The 22904-nt window shown below is 38.5% G+C and overlaps 3 protein-coding genes across 3 annotated transcripts in view; all 3 read right to left on the reverse strand.

Annotated features, from left to right (window-relative positions):
- Positions 1–1175: 1175 nt before the first annotated feature.
- Positions 1176–2258, reverse strand: LOC131941175 (neuropeptide FF receptor 2-like). Its single transcript, XM_059300191.1, has one exon. It carries the CDS (start codon positions 2256–2258, stop codon positions 1176–1178), a length of 1083 nt encoding a protein of 360 aa, XP_059156174.1.
- A 4062-nt stretch (positions 2259–6320) lies between these two features.
- LOC131941176 (uncharacterized protein DDB_G0283697-like) lies at positions 6321–15905 on the reverse strand. Its single transcript, XM_059300192.1, has 3 exons — positions 15890–15905; positions 13413–15782; positions 6321–6436 (listed from the first exon to the last, which is right to left on the reverse strand). The coding sequence occupies exons 1-3, from the start codon at positions 15903–15905 to the stop codon at positions 6321–6323; spliced, it is 2502 nt and encodes an 833-aa protein (XP_059156175.1).
- A 3717-nt stretch (positions 15906–19622) lies between these two features.
- LOC131941177 (papilin) overlaps positions 19623–22904 on the reverse strand; it is a 77744-nt gene continuing 74462 nt past the window's right edge. The window contains exon 26 of the mRNA XM_059300193.1: positions 19623–21619. Within this exon, the coding sequence (XP_059156176.1) occupies positions 21489–21619 (131 nt within the window). The 3' untranslated portion in view covers positions 19623–21488. The remainder of the gene's footprint in view (positions 21620–22904) is intronic.

The following is a 22904-nucleotide window of genomic DNA, read 5'->3' on the forward strand; positions in this document are numbered from 1 at the left end:
CCCCCCCTCGAACTTTCGATTTGCACCCCCCCCCCCCCCTCAAACTTTCGATTTGCACCCCCCCCCCTCAAATTTTTCTCTATATATTTTACTATTTTTTGCCTTGGTGTCACCCCCCTAAATGGTGTTACCCGGTGCGGTCCGCACCCCCCCCCCCCTCGCTACGCCTCTGATATGCACCACATAGTTTGTGAAGAAGTTGGGAGGGACCTTACGATAAATTTTCTCAATGGACGATTTGTCGAGATGTTAAAGCAAAATGCTGCTCCAAATTCTCGTGTTTATTGCTATCTCCTTAATGTGTAGTGACTTCAGGAGTTCTTCAGACTGTAAATGTTACATACCGCACGGTAGGTTAGCCGAGGTTGTACAGGTTGATGATTTGGTTGCAGTGTTTCTTTTAGGTATCTCTTCGCCCCCCCCCCCCCCCCCTCACCCGAAGCGCCCCCACACCCCACCCCCAATGAAATAAAATGTATATAGAAAATATATACTGCTACCAGTGTCGTCGTCGTCCCCCCCCCCCGGGAAAAATTTTATCCGCCCCTCCCCCTCCCACCCGAAAGTTTCAACTGCTTCCCTAGAGAAAACAAAGTCTGAAAGAAACACTGTTTGGTTGATTTGCTAGCCCAGCTAGACTGCTAACCCAGTTAGACTGCTAATCCAGCTAGACTGCTAACCCGAGAGTCTCGAGTTCGAATCCGGGTCCAAGTCAGTTGACCGTCCTTGAGTCCACCCAGATCTGATGAGTACCAGCTCATGTTAGGGAAAGTAAAGGCGGCTGGGCATAGTGCTGACCACACTATCCCTTCATATGCCGAGGTCTTTGAAGCAGATGAACTCTACTTCATCTGCCCCATGTGTCTTGGGCACGAACGGGAAATGGTGATCATGATTTACGATACTATTATTATGATGATGGGTTGTTTTTTTTTAAATTAATCCAAAGGATGTCTGAATATCGAGAATTTTTTTTCTAAAATTTAGACATTCTTCTATGTCCAGAATTGAGTACTAAATCAATGAATAATAATAATACAGCCCAAATGCTGACGTCCTTAATTAAGCGAGCATAAAAATTGGAAAGAAATTAGAAATTCCTTTTTTTTTCGGTGAATAAACAGAGCAAGAAAGATCAAGCTTTAATTTTAATTAGCGTCTCAAATTAATCAATATTACAACTTCTTCCTGCTAATTAATCTTCTGTAGCCTGCGGCAAACTTCGAGCTCATGGTGACGTAGATGAGAAAGTTGACGGCGGCGTTGAACTGAAACAGTACGCAGATGACGCTCTGAAGGAGGGAGTAGAGGTTCCCCGACGACAAGATGGTGATGTTGGCGTACAGCAGGCACATGTAGATGACGGCGGACGGCAGGTACGTCACCACGGTGGTCAAACACACCGTCAGCAACATTTTCGCTACTTTCGCTTCTTTGATCTTCTTTGACGCCGTGGTTGAAGATTTGGTTAATCTCTTCGACTCTCCTGTCGTGAGTTTTACCGTAATGGCCAGCGAACAAATCAATATCATGAACAACGACACCGACGAGAATAGATTATTCACGATGAAATTGGAATAAAAGTTGATGGTGTCGTAGTTTTGCGAGTAGAATTTGCTTAATGTAAGTCTGCTTACCCATACGTTGAATTTCTCGTCGAAAAACCACTGGTAACTTAACCGTGAGAACATAGGCGCCAGGAGAGCGATGGTGTAAAGGTAGATGAACACAATCACCCATCTCACGCGGGGGATTGTAAATATACGATTTACGTGCAGCGGGAAGAACACGGCTGTAAAGCGTTCAATGGCGATGGCGGCCACGTGACAGATACTCAAGGCCACGCAGATGTCGACGAAAGTGTATAGATAAATCGTCGAGAAAGTTCGGTACGTCACGGAGAGACCGAGGTCGAACTGAGCCACGAGACACTGGAGCCGTCTGAACGGTTGCAGGACGGAGCAGACGAGATCCGTCACCGACAGTGACGTCAGGATGAGGTTGGTCGTCTGCTTCTGCCCGTAGCGGGTCAGGACAAGGATGTTCATGACGTTACCCACAATACCCAGCGCGCTGAGGACGTGGACGAGGAAACAGTTGAGGAAAATGTCCAGCTTGCTCCAGAGCTCATCGCTGATCAACACGCTCGCCGCCATGTTGGACGCGTCACTTCCGGTGGTGCTGACGTTGAAAGATGGCGGGCTCGTGTTGTGAAACGTGTGCGTGACACAGCATTGGTCAGCTGATAGCGTCGTCATGCTTTTTTATTCAACAGTTCTATCCGTTTAAAATTGTTCTCTTTCTATTTACCTAGAAACACAAGATGAATATATTACACAGGAAATTTCAATTGGTTACTTCAAAAGGTTAATGTAGACAATACGCAGATAATTTCAACTGGTTAAAAAAGAAGCTGATGTAGATAATACACAGATAATTTCAACTGGTTAAAAATAAGTTGATGTAGATAATACACAGATAATTTCAACTGGTTAAAAATAAGTTGATGTAGATAATACACAGATAATTTCAACTGGTTAAAAATAAGTTGATGTAGATAATACACAGATAATTTCAACTGGTTGTTTTTTTTAAAGTTGATGTAGATAATACACAGATAATTTCAACTGGTTTTTTAAAAAAGTTGATATAGATAATACACAGATAATTTCAAGTGGTTAAAAAAAAATTGATTTAGATAATACACAGATAATTTTAACTGGTTAAAAAAGAAGATGATGTAGATAATGCACAGATAATTTTAACTGGTTTAAAAAGAGGTTAATGAGATAATACACAGATCATTCCAACAGGTTACTTAAGGGGTTGATGCAGTCTATGCGAACTCACAGAATTTGATGGAGTGAGAGGTGGTGAAAAGTCTGTAACAACCAACCGTCAAGCAGTGTTTCTTTCAGACTTTTTCTCCGGAAGGGGTACTGACAACTTTCGGAAAGAGGTGCACTTAAATTTCCGGGGGTGGGAAATTAATTAACGGATACGGTACTCAGGTTATCGACACAAGGACAGTTTCACGAAACTAAGTTGTCCCGATCCTAAGGTCGTAAGACGTCAACGTTTGTCAAAATCTCGATTAAGATTTTTTGCACGATTACAATACATCCTTTATATTTTGTATACGATAATGTAGGGAGGTGTAAAACGGCGAAAAATCAAAATTTCATGTAATTTTCGTGCACGATTACAATACTACCTCTCAGAGGCGTAGCGGGGGGGGGGGGGGCGGACCGCACCGGGTGACACCATTTAGGGGGGTGACACCAAGGCAAAAAATAGCAAAATATATAGAGAAAAGCTTGAGGGGGGGAGGTGCACATCGAAAGTTTGAGGGCGGGTGCAAATCGAAAGTTTGAAAGTTTGTCCCCGGAAGGGCCGCTACGCCTCTGGGGGGTGACTCCATTAAGTGCGGCACCGGGTGACACCCGACCTCGCTACGCCACTGCTACCTCTATACGCTGTATTCGAGAAAACAAAAAATCTAAAAACTGATTTTTGTGTAACATTCTATAAAAAGGGTTACCATCCAAGGGAAAGCACTCTAATCTTATTAGGTTTCTGGCCCTGTATAATGTTACTAGGCATGCTGCCCAGCTTTGCTTAGGCTTTCGAAAACATTGAGAATTTGAATGCTTAATTAATTCGCCCGAGGGTCGGTCTACGACCTCAGGAGTTATGAAGAGGCTCCTCCGTGGACATTTTTTTTTCGATTTATAGCTCATATAAGGCGCCGGTCAGTCGAGGTCAGTTTTGACCCCATCATCGTAGACTTTTCGGCCAACCGGCCCCCGTGTTCTGTCGCCCCAAGGCAAGATCCTGCCAAATTTGAAGCGCCTGCGGCGCCGGAAAGTACCCTGTCGGGCACCCGACAACTTTGCTTTATATATTTTAGAGATTAGCAAATTGCATAGATAAACAAAGATTTCAATAAAGTAATTAAGGCCTGAAATACTTTAGTATAGAAATGTATTATTTGAATAGATGAATCTAGAATATCTAGATCTAGAATCCAAATAAATAAAATAAATTTTATGAGTTTAGGCCGGAAAAATTGTATTGTATACATTTCATAGTGTACGTAGATCTAAATCAAACACGGTAGATGACGTCATTAGTTAATGTATAAGCAATAGTGACGTCACAGTTTTATGCGTTCTTTTTCACATCTATTAATGCTTTTCCGGTTGCATAAATAATACTGTTTCTCTACATTCGAATACGCCTTTAATTTTTATTTTTCTTCTTTTAATAAAATTGTGGTTATACATTTAAAACATCTAACATGTTATTTTCAACAAAAGTCCGTATAAAGTTCTCCATATATCGCTGCCGTTTCTGACGTGATGTCCGGCGAAAATATTTTGCGGACAGAGAGAGAGAGAGAGAGAGAGAGAAGAGCGCACATGGCGTTTTATATATTAGGATGTTGTGTGCTTGTGAGCGATGTTCACTAGTTTCCCCATGTTTTTCTATGTCATGTGACCTCCGCGAATGCGGGTAATTTCTGACGCTACACAACGGCAGTACAACTCAAAGGGTTATTTGTGGGGATTAAGATTCAATGTGCTGATGGTCGTTAATCAATGAAAGATAATTGGACTAATGAAGATAACGGCAATCAATCATTTACCGTACGTATATTGCGACTAATTGTGTAGTGAGTTGGTAATAGCTATAGTTAGCAAAATGTATACATTTAGAATCTATGTGCAGTATTTTTTTTATTACCGTAAGACAATGACTGCAGTATAATATTGTATGTCATTAATGCTGATCGTAATGCTGTTTTTGAATGTCATTATGATGCAAGTCTTAATTAGCTGAAGACTTAAACTGCCATGACTATAATTTGCCTATTTACTAGTACCGTATTTTGCAGACTAGAAAGATTTTGATTAGATACATCTTTTGATATAGAACGTCTTGTAAATCTATTTTTATATTGGCTTAAACTAGAAAGATTATAATTACATGTGCCTTTTGATATTAGATCTAGTCGTATAGATCTATTTTTATACTGTCTTGTCAAATTGTCATTGTGGGTCTGATCTGTATTGATTACACACAGTGGCGTAGGCTGGGGGGTTAGGGGGGGTCATAACCCCCCCCCCCCCCATAGACCCCTCGGTATATATATAAAGTATCAGGGGGGAGTGCAAATCGAAAGTTTGAGGGGGGTGCAAATCAAAAGTCTGAGGGGGGGGGGGGTGGTGTGGAAATCGAAAGTTTGTCCCCCTTTGAGACGATCCTGGCTACGCCACTGATTAGTCTATTCAAGAATTTGTCATAGGTTGTAATATTTTAGTATAACATTGGCAAGTGTGTAACCTATTGTTTTCTTATTTTAGGGCTATACATCACGTCATAAACGCCATTTACATTTGTGGTCATCGCAATACAAGTTCACGGATATATTCACGATATGTGTTGGTGTGTCTCTGTGTCAGCTCCTAAAAAGCACTAAACCTCAGTGGGTGACCATCACACCCAACCCCCACTGAGGCGTGTTACATTGGACGCCCTACGTGGGGTTTGATCCCTGAGAGGTTCGCAACATGGACAGTGACCCCATGACGAACTTACACAGGAGCTATCGGAGTTTAGGGCGAAGCTGAACTACAAGCTGATGTGCAGCGACCCGTGACGGTGGTGTGCTCTCACGCGTAACAGACTAAAGCTGATTACTCGTCTTCCATCCACTAGAGACGGGGAGGGGGGAGTTTCCCGCACGGGGAAAGCCTTGTCAAAGACATTCTGAGAAAGTGTTTCCAACCCACTACCGCGCATCTTAGCCAGCCTGAGCAAGCAAATAAAGCCGGGGACGCAGGGGGGAAAGCTGGTGATCTGAGTATTGCGATACCTTGTGCGCAGACGCCATGTTCTTGCAGTTCTGTCTAATCATACCAGTGGTTCGGCGTGGTCGAGTCGGTAAAGCTCATGGTTGCTAAAGTCTCGAGTTCGAACCCTCAGGCAGATGAGGCTCGTTAGCTGGGGACAAGTTTGTTCTTGGTTGGACAAAGGCTATGGAAGCAAATCCAAAAAGAAAAGCAGGCTGAAATCGGAGTCAATGGCCTCAATGGCGCATAACCAGTTGACACGTAACGCTTAATTGTGTTGGAGGCGTGGTCGAGTCGGCAAAAAGCTCATGGTTGATAAATTCGAACAAAGTCTCGAGTTCAAACCCACGGGCAGATAAATCTCGATCCCCTTCAACACTAATAATTAAGAACGAAGAAGAAGAAGATACCAATGGAGTACCTGTCCTTTACGGACCTGTTATGAGACACTGATGACGGCAGCTGTTATGAGAAGCTGGAAGACACTTTAGCGCGGAAGTAACAGCTATCCAAAGTTTTCTGCTTCGGGTGTAAATCTACGGTGCACTTCGTCCCCGACTGAAAGAAAAAGGCTAAGGAGGCTGTGGGGGAAACAGCTCATAAAAGCACAACGTAACCTTGTAAAGTGCCGGACCACGGAGCCAGCAACCAAATAAATTCCGGTTATTTCCCTTGGATTGGAATACTTCAAATTCTGGTATGTATTACATTTGTTTTGATTTTTTTTCTCTGTATTCTTTTAACATCAAGTATACACCGTATAAGATATTATGGTCGTGGTAATACACGATTTTTGTAAACAATAAAAAAAAAAAAACCAGTAGGGTGTGGAGTAGCCGGGGTCACTCAACATTTTCATTTTAAATTAAGACTTACTTTTTTTTAAAATGTGTTAAACATCTAAGTAGTAAGTAGATATAATTTTTAATTCATGATAATATATTTTAATTAAGTCATTGAAATGTAGCTTTGAGTGATTAAATTAAAACGTTCTTCATTTTTTTTTTAAATGCTGCAATAATTATATACACGTTATGTTAATTTTTAAATTTATTGAACCCTAACTGCCTGCTAAACTGAGTTTAGTTTTGGTTTTAGTCGGACTGGATTCCTCTGGCCATGTAATGTTCTTATCATTTTCTGAGTTATCACGTGGTTTCCCTGGCCCCCGTTAATGAAAATTCACTACTGACCTTTAAATCTTACTGTAAAGTAGCATGGGGTTCGGGTCCCAGACTAGAGTCGTAGCACGCCCCAGAGCCTAACCAGCTCTGATGGGTAACTGACTCACGTTAGGGAAAGTAAAGGCGGCTTTGCATAGGGGTCATCCATAAATGACGTCAAGCTTTTTTGACGATTTTTACCTCCCCCCCCCCCCTCCGTCACACGTCGTCACAAAAAGCCACCCCCCCCCCCTAAAATGACGTCACACCTCAGCCTACAACACCCCTCAAAATTGCAGTTGATTTTTTTTTTAAATATCGATATTTTTCTAAAATCTTGTCTGAACTCTGTCAAAATAGAGTATTTTAATCAATTCCTATTACAATTTATTAAAACAGTATTCTAAAACGCAAAATAACGTCTAAATTTCGTTTTCTAACATTGCTTTTTTATAATGCAAAAGTGTGACGTCGCACCATCTGAACCCCCCCCCCCCCTCCCCCTCATCACACACCGTCACAAAATTACGGACCCCCCCCCCCCCCTACGAGTGTGACGTCATTTATGGACGACCCCATAGGGCTGACCACGCTTTCCTGTCATATGCCGAGGTCACAGAAATAGGTAAACTCTTCTTCACCTGCCCCGCCGGGGGGGGGGGGGGGCGCTAGGTCCGTAATGAGCGAAGAAAGAAATGTACACCAGCTCTAAGTAAGACAGTGCAAGCACAGTTTTGTTATTGGTTGCATACCATGTTAGTGGTGAAAAATAAATAAGGTAAGGTTTAAGCTTAGCAGAAGCTTTTTGAGTTTAAACTACTCAGAAACGTTTGTTGAGGTTGGTCGAAATTGTAGTTTTTTGTTTAGCATTAGATCTATAAATCTTGTTGACGAGACTGGCTTATATTCTCTCCCATTTTATGAAAAAGTGTATTATGGGAAGTAACCTAAAATTTGATTTGCTAAAATTTAAAAAGGAAATTAAAAATCATATTTTTATTATATTATTAATTGGGATTTACAAAACTGGCATATTTAAAGTTTATAATGAAAATGTGTCTTGTTTTTGCGTTTTGCCGAACACGAATTTATATTGCACGCGTAGTTACAAAATGAAAGTGTAAGCAATATTTCATATTAGTTCTTATAACAAAAAAAATAATTTGTTAAAGTGTTACAAACTGCCCATTTAAGCCCAAATTTTTTTTTACATTTAAAGAAAGAAAAGTTAAGATGTGGACCAAATTAATTAAACTAAGCAGTCAAAAGAAATAGCGTTACATACCCTATTTCAGTCTAGCTCATATGCCACTCTACTTTCTCCATTTAATTATTATAAATACAATTGATGTTCATGTCTTTGAAACCGTATCACTACAAAATAAATTATTATTACTATTTTAAATTTTTTAAATAAATTAAAAACTACCATTAATAATGGGAACTGCTAAGATGTTTCCATTAAGCTTGGATTGTAGTCCGATTGGGTGTTTTGTATGTTTTGTTTCGCCTGGTTTTGTTTCTAGTTTTTTATTTCTATCTTTTCAAAAGTATTGCTTCCATTTTTAGCGCAATTTCCATACTGGCAATTGCGTAAAGCCCGCATTGGCCAGCCAATCTGCGCATTGGCCGGCTCTCTTGGCCCGAAGAGCTTAGCACTGAGAGAGCATTTTGTACATTGGCTGGCCAATACGCGCGCTGGCCTGGACGTACTGGCCAAAGTCCGAAGACCTTTAACTTGACAACTTATGTCCTGCATTGGCCGGGAACGGAATGGCCAAAGTCCGAAAAAATTAAAATTGACAACGCGTTTCATACATTGGCCGGCTAATGCGCGCACTGGCCGGGATGTTCTCTCTAGACTAAGTTGTGATCGCGTTTTCATTATTCTGGGTGATGTTTTATTGAGAGTATCGTATTGTTTGACTGTTTGTATAGCATTCTACATGCAATGCGATATGGACCAAAAGGGCCGCCAGACATACCAGATGGCTGCCAAAATAAATAATTCAAATCCTAATCCTAATGGAAGAGAATTTGTGAATCAAGTTATTTCTGAACTATACAACATGTGGCCTGAACTTAAATTAGTTCACGGAAATCCAAGGCATAGCCAAAGCCAAGATTCAGTAGAACGTGATGCATGACATGGATGCAGACAAATCAATCAGCTTATTGGGCCCAGAGTCTCAAATACATTCAATTTATGAAAAACCGTTCTTTTTATAAAGTATACCAACAATCGCCATACGAAGCCTTGTTTGGATGCAAAACAAAAGTGGCACCTAGCACTTCAAATCTACCAAGAGAGGCTCTCGATAATTTAGTTACTGAGTAAGATCTTGAGAACATTGAACAAGAAATAGAGGTTTTCATACATGCAACGACATTCTCAGCTAACACATATGCTGCCGTGGCTTCTAATTAGGACTTTGGCCGGTCCACCATGGCCAGTCCGCGTATTGGCCGGCCAAAGGCTGAAATCAAGTTAAGTTTCGGACTTTGGGGTCAACGAGAGGCAATATTGGCCAGAGCGCGCATTGGCCGGCCAATGCGCGCTTTGGCCGACTTCGGGCTTTGACCGTAACAAAAATATATGGGCTGTATATATATGCCTAATATATACTCAAATGATTTTTTAATTAACCATTAATTGAACTGGCAGTTTTTTTACCTGGTGTCACCAGCTTAATGGTGTCAACCGGCGCGGTCCGCACCCCCGCTACCGCCTCGCAACGCCTCTGCTATAGACAGTGTTTTTTCTTCCAGACATTATTCTCCGGGGGGGGGGGGGCGGGACACGGGACGGACACCGTTAAAAGTATATATTTTCTGAATATGTCAATTTCGTTCGGGGGGGCTGTAGACTTTCTTCGGGAGGGGGTGGGGGGAAGGGCTCTGCGCCCCCCCCCCCCACTCCCCCGAAGAGATGCCCTCAAGAAACTAGGCTTGAGAAACTTAGCATTTTAGTCCTGATTGTTAGAATTGAAGATTAAATCAACAAGGTTTGTTTTAAATATAATAAAATGTAATATATAATTTTTTTAATGCAATGACTTGTATCTCAGGTCAAGCTTTTGAGATACACCACACCCCCCCCCCCCCACCTTGCCTTTTCCCGTCAATTAACTAACCATTCAATTCAAATTTTGAATTAAACTTTTTGTATGAATTAGTTATGTTAACGAATGTGAATAAAAAATTTTGTCAGCAAGAAAGATGAATATTGTAAGTCTATATCACTCATCACAAGCCGATGGTGAAAATAATAATACAGAGGCAAATTAGCTGACAAAGCAAACTGATGCAAAAAAAGGTCGGGGGGGGGAGGGAGTGGGGAGGGCGGGGGAAGACGTTTTGAAAAAAAAGACCATACATTCAAAGCAATAAAATCAATTACGTTGAGGGGGTCGGCATGGTCGAGTCGGCAAATCTCATGGTTGATAAATTCGAAAAAAGGCTCGAGTTCAAACCCTCTGGCAGATAAGGCTCGATCTCTCCCAACACTAAAAAATTAAGAACGAAGAAGAAGAAGAAGAATTACGTTGAAATTTAAAAGGAATACGAAAATTAAAATCCTTAATTATATAAAAAAAAATGACAATAGAAAGTTTCTTTGATTGGGGTGAAGGGGGGGGGGGTTGCACTCCACCCCCAACCCCAACCGAAATAGAATTTAAACAGGAAAATAAAAAAAAATATACATTTTTACCTGCCCGCCCCTTCTCCAGCCCTCCATCCCCGCCGCAAGTATTAAATGCCCGATTCCCCCCCCCCCCCATCCCACATCCCGAATAAAAACAAGTTTGAAAGAAACACTACTTAAGAACCACTGATAACAAAACGCACGATAAAATTCAAATTCTGATTGCGAATTAACAACAAGCGGCTCTTATTCAGCGATTAGCCAATCACTCTCACTATCAAAAGATAGTTACAATTCCAGTTAGCCTTTTTAATCAGGTGTTTGCTATTCAGAAGATTGTTCTAAATTATAAATTTAAAACAACTAAAAAAAAAAGATTGTAAAAAATAGCCTTAAGATTTGTATTCCAAAACAATCCATCTACCTAGACAGAAACAATACTTACACTACCTCTATCAGCAAGCGGGCACTACTTTCTTTCAATACGGAATATATTCATCCGCAAACATCGAAGATGGATAATTAAATTTTGTTTCAAATGATGATAGCCATAGTTTAAAAAGGGGGCGTTGCGTGGTTTCTTCTCCATCTATATTTAACGGATGTTTGTAATAACTGGCTATAGTCGATTGTCAATATCGTTAAATATTTTCTTTGTAATTATTAGACTAGACTTCAAATAAACCATCATTTTCTCTTAAGATGCAGTAATTAGACTCAAAATTATTTTTTGAAAACTAAATTTCTCTTTTAAATAATTGTCTCAGACAATACAAAAAATACACAACCTAAGAAAATAATAGAAATTATGTTTTGGACGCTTTAATAGTGGGTTTACATTATAATAAAAATGATTCGCCGTTAATTCAAGTTGAAGTTTTTAAAAAATCGAAGTAATTCCTTTAATTGTTGATATCATAGATATCAGTTACGGGGTAGTTTGAATGGTAAGGAATCGGTAGCTTTTATTCTAATCTCGAAATATTTAAAGAAAGAAAAACAATAGTGAAACAAGTTATCTCTACCAGCAGTGATCATGAGTAGTAAAGTGGTCCTAAAATATGGGAGGTAACCTAGGATTAATTGCTAAAATAAACATGAACAATTAAGAAATGAATATATAACTTCATCGTTATCTAATAGAATTAATAAATTACCATTTTACTAATTTATTGTGAAAATATGACATATCTTTACATTTTTTTCATATGATTATTTACATTGAAATAGTAGATATAAATGAAAAACATTAGCCATATAAATTACTTTAATATTTAAATTAGATATTCAAGAAATTATTTTACTGACAGTTAAGCTTACTCAAACTCACCAAATTTTCTTCACTCCCAAGTTTATTACATATCATACTAGCTAGAGACTCATACCGCTCAATGCACCCCACCCGAAATTTTTTTAAATTTACATTTTTAACAGAACGTTGAATCCCCATTTAATTACACATTTGCTTTTTCAAGTTTAAAAATGAAATTGTAATTTTTTAAAAAAATAGAAACACATGACAAATCAAAAAGCATCTATTAAAAAAAAAACTAGTCCAAAAACGTAACCCCCTATACAACAGAATAAAACGGTGCACGAAGTACGCTCTAACAGACAGACACCTTCAGGAACCTTCACCTTAAACCATCACGCCAAGCTAGGGAAATAATATATCGACTCGTATATAATACAACAACAATAGCATTAAATCGGAAACTCTCTTGTCCACTGTGTAGGCAAAATACACTGGAAACAGAAACACATCCGTTTCGAATGTCCTACCTTAGTAGACTATGAAAAAGACGCCAAGGACCAAAATAATTGGTAGAAAATATATTTTTTTAACGTTGACTTAGCTATAACTAAATAAATTCACCAATCAAAAAGCAAGGCATTAGAGGAAAAAGGAAAGACGGTAGCTATTTACAGACAAACTATTTGGACAAGTTGAAACAGAGCGGAATATGACAACACACAGTTCACAGGACAGATATTAGATTTGATGTATAACAATTACAGCACACAAACACACACGCTATAAATAGTAACACCTGAACATGTATATCACATGGCACAGATTTAGACGCCTGGCTCGCCTTTCACTTCCTGCACGCATCGCCACCCCACCTCCTCTGACCCCATGACACCACCCCTATACCCCCATATCCCCTGTCCCTGCTCCCACGGTCCCATCACGTCCCCATCCTCATGCCCCCACCCCTCACATCGATTATGTCTATATTTATTTAAGTTTGTTAAAAATAAATTGTGTAAAAAAGGTCTACACAGCATATTTTTTGTATGTATATAATTATAAATTCATTATCAATAGGTTTTTAAACTGTGATAACCTAAGGGAGCAAATTTTTTTATTCTCTTATACACGTTAAACCACAGTGTGACTTTTCGATACCCCACTGTTTTCCCCACACCTCATAACTAAGTCGAACTCAGAAAATAACAAATCAACTCCCAAATAACTTACTCAGCATCCGAGGCGTAGTGAGGGCGGGGCGGTGGGGGGGGGGGGGGTGCGGACCGCACAGGGTGACACCATTTCGGGGATGACACCAAAGCAAAAAAATTGCAAAATATTCAGAGGAAAAATGCCTTTTTGCCAGTTCCTATCAACAGACTATAGATAAACATTGTTACTATTACGTCTGCAGTGATTAAAGCTCATTAGCATACATGTACGAATAAAAAATATGTGGCATATATTTAAATTAAAGGCCGACACACACACACACGCATATTGTGTCTTGCTGTTGTGTCTTGCTGTTGTGTCTTGCTGTTGTGTCTTGCTGTTGTCTTGCTGTTGTGTCTTGCTGTTGTGTCTTGCTGTTGTGTCTTGCTGTAGTGTCTTGCTGTTGTGTCTTGCTGTTGTTTTGCTGTTGTGTCTTGCTGTTGTCTCTTGCTGTTGTGTCTTGCTGTTGTGTCTTGCTGTTGTCTTGCTGTTGTCTTGCTGTTGGTGTCTTGCTGTTGGTGTCTTGCTGTTGGTGTCTTGCTGTAGTGTCTTGCTGTTGTGTATTGCTGTTGTGTCTTGCTGTTGTGTCTTGCTGTTGTCTTGCTGTTGTGTCTTGCTGTTGGTGTCTTGCTGTTGGTGTCTTGCTGTTGGTGTCCTGCTGTTGTGTCTTGCTGTAGTGTCTTGCTGTAGTGTCTTGCTGTTGGTGTCTTGCTGTTGGTGTCTTGCTGTTGGTGTCTTGCTGTTGGTGTCCTGCTGTTGTGTCTTGCTGTAGTGTCTTGCTGTAGTGTCTTGCTGTAGTGTCTTGCTGTAGTGTCTTGCTGTAGTGTCTTGCTGTAGTGTCTTGCTGTAGTGTCTTGCTGTTGGTGTCCTGCTGTTGTGTCTTGCTGTTGGTGTCCTGCTGTTGTGTCTTGCTGTTGTGTCTTGCTGTAGTGTCTTGCTGTAGTGTCTTGCTGTAGTGTCTTGCTGTAGTGTCTTGCTGTTGTGTCTTGCTGTTGTCTCTTGCTGTTGTCTCTTGCTGTTGTCTCTTGCTGTTGTCTCTTGCTGTCTCTCTTGCTGTTGTCTCTTGCTATTGTCTCTTGCTGTTGTCTCTTGCTGTTGTCTCTTGCTGTTGTCTCTTGCTGTTGTCTCTTGCTGTTGTCTCTTGCTGTTGTCTCTTGCTGTTGTCTCTTGCTTTTGTGTCTTGCTGTTGTCTCTTGCTTTTGTGTCTTGCTTTTGTGTCTTGCTTTTGTTTTGCTGGTGTGTCTTGTTGTTGTTGTCTTGCTGTTGTTGTCTTGCTGTTTTCTTGCTGTTGTTGTCTTGCTGTTTTCTTGCTGTTGTTGTCTTGCTGTTGTCTTGCTGTTGTGTCTTGCTGTTGTCTCTTGTTGTTGGTGTCTTGCTGTAGTGTCTTGCTGTAGTGTCTTGCTGTTGTCTCTTGCTGTTGTCTCTTGCTGTTGTGTCTTGCTGTTGTCTCTTGCTGTTGTTGTCTTTCTGTTTTCTTGCTGTTGTTGTCTTGCTGTTGTCTTGCTGTTGTGTCTTGCTGTTGTCTCTTGCTGTTGTGTCTTGCTGTTGTGTCTTGCTGCTGTTGTCTTGCTGTTGGTATCTTGCTGTTGGTGTCTTGCTGTAGTGTCTTGCTGTTTTGTCTTGCTGTTGTGTCTTGCTGTTGGTGTCTTGCTGTTGTGTCTTGCTGTTGTGTCTTGCTGTTGTGTCTTGCTGTTGTGTCTTGCTGTTGTGTCTTGCTGTTGTGTCTTGCTGTTGTGTCTTGCTGTTGTGTCTTGCTGTTGTGTCTTGCCGTTGTGTCTTGCTGTTGTGTCTTGCTGTTGTCTCTTGCTTTTGTGTCTTGCTTTTGTGTCTTGCTTTTGTGTCTTGCTTTTGTCTTGTTGTTGTTGTCTTGCTGTTGTTGTCTTGCTGTTTACTTGCTGTTGTTGTCTTGCTTTTGTCTTGCTGTTGTGTCTTGCTGTAGTGTCTTGCTGTTGTGTCTTGCTGTTGTGTCTTGCTGTTGTCTCTTGCTGTTGTTGTCTTGCTGTTGTGTCTTGCTGTTGTGTCTTGCTGTTGTGTCTTGCTGTTGTGTCTTGCTGTTGGTGTCTTGCTGTTGTCTCTTGCTTTTGTGTCTTGCTTTTGTCTTGCTGTTGTCTCTTGCTTTTGTGTCTTGCTGTTGTGTCTTGCTGTTGTGTCTTGCTGTTGTCTCTTGCTGTTGTCTCTTGCTGTTGTCTTGCTGTTGTGTCTTGCTTTTGTCTTGCTGTTGTCTCTTGCTTTTGTGTCTTGCTTTTGTCTTGCTGTTGTCTCTTGCTTTTGTGTCTTGCTGTAGTGTCTTGCTGTAGTGTCTTGCTGTTGTGTCTTGCTGTTGTCTCTTGCTGTTGTCTCTTGCTGTTGTCTCTTGCTGTTGTCTCTTGCTTTTGTCTTGCTGTTGTGTCTTGCTGTTGTGTCTTGCTGTTGTGTCTTGCTGTTGTCTCTTGCTGTTGTGTCTTGCTGTTGTCTCTTGCTGTTGTGTCTTGCTGTTGTGTCTTGCTGTTGTGTCTTGCTGTAGTGTCTTGCTGTAGTGTCTTGCTGTTGTGTCTTGCTGTTGTGTCTTGCTGTTGTCTCTTGCTGTTGTCTCTTGCTGTTGTCTCTTGCTGTTGTCTCTTGCTGTTGTCTCTTGCTGTTGTCTCTTGCTGTTGTCTCTTGCTGTTGTCTTGCTGTTGAAGACGTGTGGTCGCCGTTGTACTTGCCGTGCTGGTGTTGACTCTGGGGATTTCTATGTGTGCCGTGCTGATATTGTGAGTTGCTGTTGAGGATGGTATACCTTCGTTTGCTACCATTGGTCTACCATGAAAGCTCTATTTTTTGTAGAGCTGATTGGAAGATTGGCTGATATGGGGCGGAGTGGTCTAGCGGTAGAGAGCTGAACTGCTAATGTGACGGTAATGTGATTCTACCGCCACCCTGTGCTCCGCCTCTTCCTCCCTCTTCTCCCCCCCCCCCCCCCCCCCCCCGTTAGACTGTTCAGTCGCTAGATCTACATTGTGACTCATCCCAAGCCGAAAAGGCTTATGGGACAGGCCCGTCGCTGGTGCGATATTAGGGCCGGTAACCGATTAACTCGGTCTTTCTACCCCGACCACTGCCCTTGCTCAGCGCACCTGCACGCTAACCCTCACCCTGGGTATAAGCGTCCAAGAAATTAGGAGTTATCGCTTCTTAGCAGAAGGTATTTGATTATTTTAAAAAACTAGAAATCTATAATATCGACCTTAAGTGTCATATGTTTTATTGTCTGCATTTGATGTAATTTTACTATTATCTATATTGTTGTAATTTTCCCTCAACTTGAGTTGTATTGAATGAGTACCTCTCATTACTATATCCCACAACATTGTTCTATCCTACACATGTAACTCTAGTTATGTTGTTTTTGTTAGCAATATTTAGTAGGCCATGCCTTCTATTTACAGCGTTCTAGGTCGGGGACCAATCATTCAACTCACAACTGCTATTTTAACAGACAAGGCGAACGCATGTGTACGCGTTGGAAGTCTCAAGTTATTAAGTTATGTAAACTCTATATGTGTAATGAAAGTTTATAATTAAGACATCACATACGCAAAACAAAGTTTGTAATAAATTTATTAATAACCTTCTAGGTTATTAGCGTTATTATTTTAATATCAGTAACTGTTGTACTATATTCCCGGTAGAGAAGCGGCACAGACCCTCCTACCGGTTGAATTTACAGATTTTACTACTATCACGGTACAAATATACAATTTTACCGTTAACAGCTAACCCGTACGTATCGAGTTCGAATCCGGGTCCAAGTCAGTAGACCGACCCTGAGTCCACCCAACTCTGATGGGTATCTAACTCACGTTAGGGAAAGTAAAGGCGGCTGGGCATAGTGCTGACCACACTATCTCTTCATATGCCGAGGTCACAGAAGCAAGTGAACTCTACTTCACTTGCCCCATAGACCGTCATGTTTGAAAAGGGAACTTTTTTTACTGATTGGCAGAAGAGTTTGTACGTCTGACTTGATGCAGGGAGGGCGAGGCGATTTGGTGTCGCGTGAATTGGTAGGTTCAAATCCTGTTGGGTTTAAACTGTTCTGTCTTTACTTGGACTATATTCTGTACCTTTGTCTACTGTTGGCGTTGAAATATCACTTTCTGTTTACATTGCTACTTCATGTGCTTGTGATATTGGAACTGAATTTCGTCTGGGGCTGGTAGGTGGAAGTGGTTAGTCCAATATTGGGTAGATGAGCATCGTTGGCAGGCGTTGCCTTCGTGGGCATTAGCTCAACTAATGCCCAAAAGATGCATCAACAACTAAGCCTAGCCGCCGTGAATGTATTGCCATTTCACCAAAATTCTTTGTTTCCTTTTGAATTAACGTCTTTTTTTATTTTTGCACAAAATCATCGAGGACTTCTATTTTCATCCTGAGATGAAGGAAGAGGAGAAAATAAACAAAATGGAGACACAACTGCAAGGTGTTGCTGATGCTTCTGTGTGGATTCTCGAAATTTGAAAAATAAAAGATCTGAATAGGCCTAGATTTGGTGTAGTTTTTTTTTTGTCTACACATTTCATTTGGTGTGAAAAAGACTAGATTCATATTGTCTTTGGTCTGGGTAAAACATGCATAGGCCAGGGGTCGGCAACCTGCGGCTCGCGAGCAGCATGCGGCTCCTTTGATGGCAAGATGCGGCTCTCCAGCTCCATGCACAATTATTAATAATTTTATTTTATTTTCAAAACTCATAAAAATATTAGTCTGCAACACTCTGTAATAAACGACATAACAATTGTTATAAACAATAAACATTCACTATTATATTAGAATATTTAGTTACTCCCTATCTCAGTGTAGGCCTACTTCCTATTACATTGTCCATTCCAAATTGAAATATTCAACTTCACAAAGAAACTAAACCAGTTAAGTGCAAAACTGAAAGGAAAATCTAGCCTATGTCCTGCTTGAAAAGGTGGTTTGTTTCGAAAAAAAAAAAAAATTTGAATACATGATTAGCGGTAAATTACTAAAAATATCGTTCAGAAACCAGTACCTATTCAATCACTTAAGCATTAATATAAACAAACTGAAGGATGTTTTCACTGAGAGATTTGAACTATTCAAAACAAATGCAAGTACTCTGACGTTCATAGTAGACCCTCTCAACACAAATTCAAATGAGAGTATCTCATATATTCAAAGCTGTTTATTTTAATATTTTAATTATTTTATATATATATATATATATATATATATATATATATATATATATATATATATATATATATATATATATATATATATATATAGTATGATATTTGTTTAGGATTATATATTTACTAAACAAATATACTATTGACATAAAAATGTTAGTGGCTCTTTAAGAACCGGGTAATGTTGTAAATTGTAAGTTTTGGCTCTTTTGTCTCAAGTGGTTGCCGACCCCTGGCATAGGCTGATATTTAGTAAATTTTCCAGTGTCGCTTTAGCGACGACTTTTAAGAATGCATGCAATCAGAGTGCACGCTATTTAGAATAGACCGGTCGAATTTGAGCTAATAATTAAATTAAAAAAAAAAGTGAGTTTTTTTTATTAATGAAGTTATTTGCAAGCGAGTTAATGTTTTTTATTTGTAACTTCAGTTGTAAATTAAATATCATTTTGATAACACGTAAGAATCGGACACATTTTCATAAAAATCTATTATGTTAATTAATTACTTCCTATTAGTGAATCATAATGAGTTATAGAATGCAACTCTTAATTATCTGCGTTTATTTCAGCAATTTTATACCAGGTTACCTCCCATGTCATAGGCTCATTTAGGTACTCAAGGGAAGTAATGTAATAATTTGCCCTGATCCTACCTTCCCTACCTTTGATTAGAGACCCTGATTTTGTACATCCATTTCGTTTTGTCTTTGTCCAAACTTTTAAAGTTTTCGTGTTGTTTAAACTTCACACAGCATCGGTTAAAAAAAAATTTCCTTCGCTTGTTTTATCTTTCCTAGGATCTATACAGTGTCTACCTCAGTCCAGGGTACATTTCTTTCTTCCAGTTCCACTTGTGGACAGTTAGGTCTGGCGTCCATTTTTCTGACACTCAGCACCTGATAACCCTCCCTCCCCTACCAACAAAACATCACATTTCTTTCTATAACAACAAGCCCCAAATCTCATTACATTTATCTTTTTCATCTTGTGCCCAAGACACATGAGGCAGATGATGCAGAGTTCACCTGTTTCAATAACTGCATCATATAGGGGGGATAGTGTGGTCAGCACTATGTCCAGCCGCCTTGATTTCCCTAATAATTCAGGTACCCATTAGAGCTGGTTGGACTCAGATTTATAACTGATTTATGCCTGAGGTCTCAACACAACACCAAAACATTCACAGTAACATCATTGCTTAACCCTATTCCTACAACCTTATTTCACTGTTCAACTACAAGTTGGGTAGAACTGACGCGTGAACTTTTTATATAAGAATCTATTTTAAAAAAAACACACAAACAAGTAATAAAATTGTCAGATATATATATTTTTATAGATTTGATAAATCCTACTATATAGTTACGTATAAAGGCAAATGGTGAATATTCATTCACTGAGAAACGCATTGATAACTGAGTTAGAAAATGATTACAAATGGCTTGAGGAAAAAAAGTTGTATACAAAGAAATATGGTGACAATGCCATGTGGGCAGATGCCCTCTCTAGACACCAATTTTGGTAGAATATTTAATCTTAAGATACCAGCATCATAAATCTTTTTGATAAATCAAAAAATTGTATTGTTACATAACTAAAACCAAACCAATTCAGTTTAGCAGGAGAGTGTTTATATCTGTTTAAATTGAGTTGGTGTTCAAGTAATTTAAAAATAAACAAAACATGTTCATAAATAATGCAGTGTTGTCTTACAGGAAGAACAATTGAAAAGCTACATTTGACTGAAAAAAATATCATTCATTACATTTTAATATCTATTTTACTTTTTAGATGTTTAATGTATTTCTCACAAAAAGTTTTAAATTTAAAATTATCATCCATCATATTTATTTTAATAAAAACAAAAAATTCTCCCCTATACTTTCTAAATCACGCAGTTTAAATATTTTGAGCAAGCAATGTTGATTACATTTTTAAAAATATAGTTCATTTTAAACTTGTGTTAAGACATGATAGCCTCAATTAATATAACAACGTAGGCCTAAACTTTTTTTTTTAAATCTAGTCAATAGTTTGAATAAACAGTGGAACGTTTATCTTACATCAGTCACACACAATGAAAACACAAAATTATTCAACATTGCATAGAAGGATCAGCTTTTAAAGTAATCTCTCAGTAAATATAATGTCAATTGGGTTCAATGTTAAAGAGTAGATCTTGTAGTATGGTTAATCCTCTAATTAGGTTTATCATTTCTACTAAAGTTAATCCTCTAATTAGGAATCTTAATTTAGGTCTAGTAAAGTTTTTTAACCAGTAATCCTCCAGTAACTGACTCAAACTTTCCCAGATTTTTGTATATAACAGCTGTTCAAATATTTACATACAAAATGTAGACTAAACATGTTCAAAATTTTGATGCCCAAATACCACTACAAGAAAATGCAAAATTGTTAATACCAGAAATGATCTTTGGACCAAAACATTTTGGTGCATTATCAAGAAAGGTTGGAAAACATGGGCAAACAATGAACCATAGCTAATGTTCTTTTTTAATTTGCTTTCTTTAATATGAATAGGGTAAGCATAATTAACAATAAAACTTAAATAAAAAGTATCTTCAGTACAAAAAAAGATTAAACAACAACTTAGCTAATAATTATATTATAACTAGTTTATTTACAGACAGAACAAACTCTTCAAACAAATGTTTCAAAATGTATACAGTCTTCATCAGACTGATAAAGAAAACACACAATAATGTCAAACGGTGGCTTCAGCTTCACAAAATTGATTATTATAAGTAAAATAGTAAATACACCTTATATCATTCTTCTGTAATAGACACCATTCTTACAGAGCAAATGTATAAACAAGAATATATTATGTGCATAGAAGTATACTATATTATTCTATGAGAGGAATTAGCCTAGGATGATTCTAGCCTCATCTCATTGCACGGTTCATGAGAAGCTTACATTTTAAAAATTCTATCAGATTCAATCTTACATTCATCCAAATTTACATTGACATAACAGAATATCACTAACTTACACCTACTACAAAATATCACTTTAACATATCCCAGTTAAAGAATATCATTATAAACTGAATCTATTGAGTACTAAGTCTCAGTCATGACCAATGTTAAAATATTACCACCAAAAAAATCAAGTTTTAAGAAAACAAAATACAACAGTAAGCTTACACAAATCACAACTTGCCAGCATCCCTACATGACTTACAGCACATGTTGGCAAAAATGTGAATACCACACATGTGTCTGAGGACATAGCGCCTACAGTCCTGGACCTTTCTTGTGTCAACACACTTGGTGCTTGGGCCTGAAAGACAAAGGTCAAACTTATAGGTTTTATCTTACATGCACATGTGTATAAGCTGATATAATGTAAAACTGATTTTGTTAAATGGTCCTAGAGTTCTTTTGAAAGTTGCTATGTCAAGAACTCAAGATTCTTAGATAGTGGGTTCCTCAATTTTTCTTATATATATATATATATTTATATATATATATATATATATATATATATATATATATATATAGGATGTTTTAAAAAGTTAGACATCCTATAAAGTTGCCATGTGGGGGTGGGTTCTAAAAGTATGACACAAACTCAACACAAAGATATTTAATTTAAATAGGCTCTTCACCCTTTAAAATAGGAAAGTAAAATACACAAATTTTGTAGGCCTACTTTTAAAAAAATCACAAATGAAAGCATACATGATAAGTATATTAAAATGTAGGAGAACGATGCTTGTATGTCTATACCATGTACGTTTAATCAGAATAGTGCAGGGGTTCACAATTTGTCAAAAATGCATCTTTTTAAATTAAAAAAAAAATAGAGACTTTGTGTCTTAACTTATTTATATGCAATCCAATAGTAGTGCAGGGGCCCATAAAGAAATATTTTTGTCTAAATAATTATTAGTAGTGCATTTAAAAATCAAAATATTTATTTAGAATGCCTCAGTCTTTGTAACTATATGTTATACATATGTATTTATACATAGCTGGTTCTACAGTGATATGGTAGGACTACACCAAAATACACTTGCTTATTAAATACAACTACGTAGGCTTAATAGTCCTTAGTTTCTTTAACATATTTAATGCATTTTTTTTGGTCTAGTATCCCACTAAAGGCTATTCAATTCTGCACATTTTACATGTATTTATTTATAAAGAGGAGTTGCTCGACTGCCATTGAATATCACATATTATGCAGAATTTGAGCTTAAAATTTACTTTTTAATGGTACCAAACCTATTATTATACGAGCCCTGTGAAGTAAAAAGCTACTACATTTGGGTGACAAAGGCAAAAATTGCGTTTTTTCTACTACCAATGACATCTTGCAGACAAGTATGGGATGGTGTAGTTGAATGGTATCAACATACAACTCAAAATTCTCAATTTCAAATTTATTACAATTTAGTTCTAGTTAGTAGAAACACCCTGAGGCCACCTAACTCATAATTGGGGAAATGTATGCAGTTAAGGGTACTTTACATAAGTGGGATTGTATATTTTAACAAGCCCAATAAAGTAGCTTATCAAGATATCTTTTTGTCTACATCACATACAGTGCCTTGATAAAAATG

Source organism: Physella acuta, unplaced genomic scaffold (genome assembly GCF_028476545.2).
Source record: "Physella acuta isolate Inbredline_101_S28 unplaced genomic scaffold, ASM2847654v3 ptg000352l, whole genome shotgun sequence".
In the NCBI taxonomy this organism is placed as follows: domain Eukaryota; kingdom Metazoa; phylum Mollusca; class Gastropoda; family Physidae; genus Physella; species Physella acuta.

What these genes read in the sequence shown, in the direction of transcription:
- LOC131941175 (XM_059300191.1), bottom strand. Translation starts at nt 2,258, where the DNA reads ATGACGACGCTATCAGCTGACCAATGCTGTGTCACGCACACGTTTCAC.
- LOC131941176 (XM_059300192.1), bottom strand. An exon ending in CAGCAAGACACAATATGCGT is followed by an intron (nt 6,437 to 13,412) that starts GTGTGTGTGTGT and finishes TTTCCCCCACAG; the next exon opens with CCTCCTTAGCCTTTTTCTTT.